Genomic DNA, 2422 nt, shown 5'->3' with positions numbered 1-2422 from the left:
GCCAGCACACCTGCGTCCGCATCGACGAGAACACATGCGTCCGCATCAAACTAGTACACTAGCAACAGCATTAGCATCACTGATAGTGCAGGCCAAGATCATCGTGCTGGACAGGCTAGAGTGGACTCACTCAACAGGCGTCGTCGTCGAACAATTTACACCCGATCTGTAATATTGATTGACTAAAGCGACTACTTTGATCAACTACGGTGGGAAGGCGGCAGCACCTTACGGCATCTCCCATTCAGCAGATTCGGCGTATGTACTGAACATGGTTTTAGAGACTGAAGATGCTCTAAACTGGGTTGACTGAGATTTTCTTGTTAATTCTCGATCGATTCAGAACGACGCATTTCAGTTTACAGACTTCAAATGCAACGACCGGAGAAGTGATAACTGGTGGCGATGTGCACGAAGCGGACTGGAATCGCATTTAGTAGAGTCGAACGGCATAAAATTCTGCTATCGATGCAAGTTGAATGCGCCGATCAGTTCAAATCAAGCTGGCTCTAGATGATGACCTGAGCTGAATGGTCTAGCATCTCCCGTTCCAATTTGCAGCACAAGTCTCCCCAGCTAGCCCGGAGGATTCTCAGCCCACAACGTATTGGCTGCTCATGTGCTCCATCGCCGGCGGTGCCGGACCATCCACTCGACCCGAGCTCCTCTTCAGCTCCTCGTGCAGCTCCAGGATCAACGGCTTCCATAGCCGAACTCGAGCGTTGATGAACCAGTTCGCCACCTGAAGAAACAACCAAAATGTCAGGCGCCAAATTCACTCACGATCAACGCCATGGCGGATCAGTGCTTGGAATCGATGGTCAGGAATGAACTTGTTACCTGGTTCCTGGTGAGGCCGGTCCTGGCTGCGAGCATGTCCTTCTCGCTGTCCTGCGGGTACCTGAAGAAGACATTATCATCAGATCATTAGCAGTCCAAGAAAACGTAGCAACGAACTTCGGCGTGCAGCCATGGTGCGCGACCAGCTTACGGGTGGAGGAAGTTCTCGAACAGCCAGGCCTTGAGCACGGACACGCTCCTCTCCGGCAGCCCGCGATGCGGGCGCCAGTCCTGGTGCGGCAGCGCGCGGCGCCGCGGCACCAGGTGCTTCTGTATGAACGCCGACTCGTCCCAGCTGCCGCTCTCCTCCATCTTCACGCCAGAGACCATCATCGAGGATTCCGCGCGGTGGGGGTGGGGGTGACTAGGCCATCCCTCCGCCGCTATGATCTCGCCGGTGATCCGCCGCTTCAGTGCGCGGTACGCCGACGACACGGCGCGGTGCGCGAACGGCGCGCAGATGCTGCCCCCGCTGCTGCCCGACGGCTGCACCAGGCCGCTGAACTTGGCCGTCGTGCTCTGGATCTCCTCCAGGCATCGGTAGTACTTCTCGTCCATCTGCGCATCATCATCAGAGATCACAATGGTCAATCTTTCGCATGGTCAATCTTGCAGTTAACTCTGAAAAATGTGTGGGAAAAAAAATGCTCACGAGCTGAAGCAGGTTGATGAGCTCGTTCCTGACCCTGTGAGCCTCGCCCCACCGCGCGCCGCCGTGCCCGTGCGAACGCTCCTCGAGAGAGGCCATGGACTGGTCTCCGAGGCCCACAGCGGAGCAGCTCGACGCGCCGCTGACGTCCGGGTCGTCGGCGTCGGCGTCCGCGACGCCGTGCAGCACGTGGCTGACGGCGTTGTTGAGCGCCCGCTGCGCCACCGGCGCGTACGGCGAACGCGCCACCACCACGGCGAAATGCACCGGCCAGAAGCTCTGCTGCGGCTGCTGGAAGTACCCTTGCTGCTGCGACGGCTCTGCTCTGCTCGTGTGCGTCACGGCGGAGCGGCTCGGTCCAGGCGAGAACTGGTCGGTGCTGCTCGCCATGCTGTCCGAGGAAGAAACGGAGCAGGGAGCCATGGCACGAGCATCCGACTGGCCGTGGCAGGCGAGGGTGACCGCACCGGAGTGGCCATAGCCGCCGTCCATCTCCTCCTCCGGTGGCGTCCTGGTGCCGAGGTGATCGCCCTGCGGCGGCGGCGGCGGCGGCTGCGCGTAAGCAGACGCGTAGAGCTGGCCGGCGAGGGAGGCGAGCAGCAGGTTGTTCCCCGCGAACTGCGCGCCGACATCCGACGCCGTGGCACCGCCAGAGGAGAGGCCAAGGCCGTACCCGCCGTGATCAGGCGGCGGCATGCTCGGGTGGAACGGCGGCACGTCGGCGCCGAGCATGCAGCCGCCACTCGACGCGAAGAAGCCGTTCATGGCGTCGACTCCAAATTGCGGACTCCACGGATAGCTGCTGCCCATCGCAGCCTTGTTGGGAACCTCCAAGAACTGCAGCGATTGAAGGATGCCTGGAGACAGCAACTCGAATCAGATCATTGGGGGCACTGTTCTTACCAAGATTCTTGACAGATAATACTCCAAAAT

General features: G+C 59.7%; 1 protein-coding gene across 1 annotated transcript; it reads right to left on the bottom strand.

The window, feature by feature from the left end:
• Positions 1–587: 587 nt before the first annotated feature.
• On the bottom strand, positions 588–2185 carry LOC124689959 (BEL1-like homeodomain protein 1). Its single transcript, XM_047223408.1, has 4 exons — positions 1493–2185; positions 992–1398; positions 841–901; positions 588–742 (listed from the first exon to the last, which is right to left on the bottom strand). The coding sequence occupies exons 1-4, from the start codon at positions 2183–2185 to the stop codon at positions 593–595; spliced, it is 1311 nt and encodes a 436-aa protein (XP_047079364.1). The 3' UTR covers positions 588–592.
• Between the last annotated feature and the right edge of the window lie 237 nt (positions 2186–2422).

This window comes from Lolium rigidum, chromosome 2, assembly GCF_022539505.1.
Source record: "Lolium rigidum isolate FL_2022 chromosome 2, APGP_CSIRO_Lrig_0.1, whole genome shotgun sequence".
Taxonomy (NCBI): domain Eukaryota; kingdom Viridiplantae; phylum Streptophyta; class Magnoliopsida; order Poales; family Poaceae; genus Lolium; species Lolium rigidum.
The sequence above is the reverse complement of the archived record's forward strand: the minus strand, read 5'-3'. Positions and strand labels throughout refer to the sequence as shown.

What these genes read in the sequence shown, in the direction of transcription:
- LOC124689959 (XM_047223408.1), bottom strand. Translation starts at nt 2,185, where the DNA reads ATGCCGCCGCCTGATCACGGCGGGTACGGCCTTGGCCTCTCCTCTGGC. An exon ending in TCATCAACCTGCTTCAGCTC is followed by an intron (nt 1,399 to 1,492) that starts GTGAGCATTTTT and finishes GATGATGCGCAG; the next exon opens with ATGGACGAGAAGTACTACCG. An exon ending in CCGGCCTCACCAGGAACCAG is followed by an intron (nt 743 to 840) that starts GTAACAAGTTCA and finishes TTGTTTCTTCAG; the next exon opens with GTGGCGAACTGGTTCATCAA.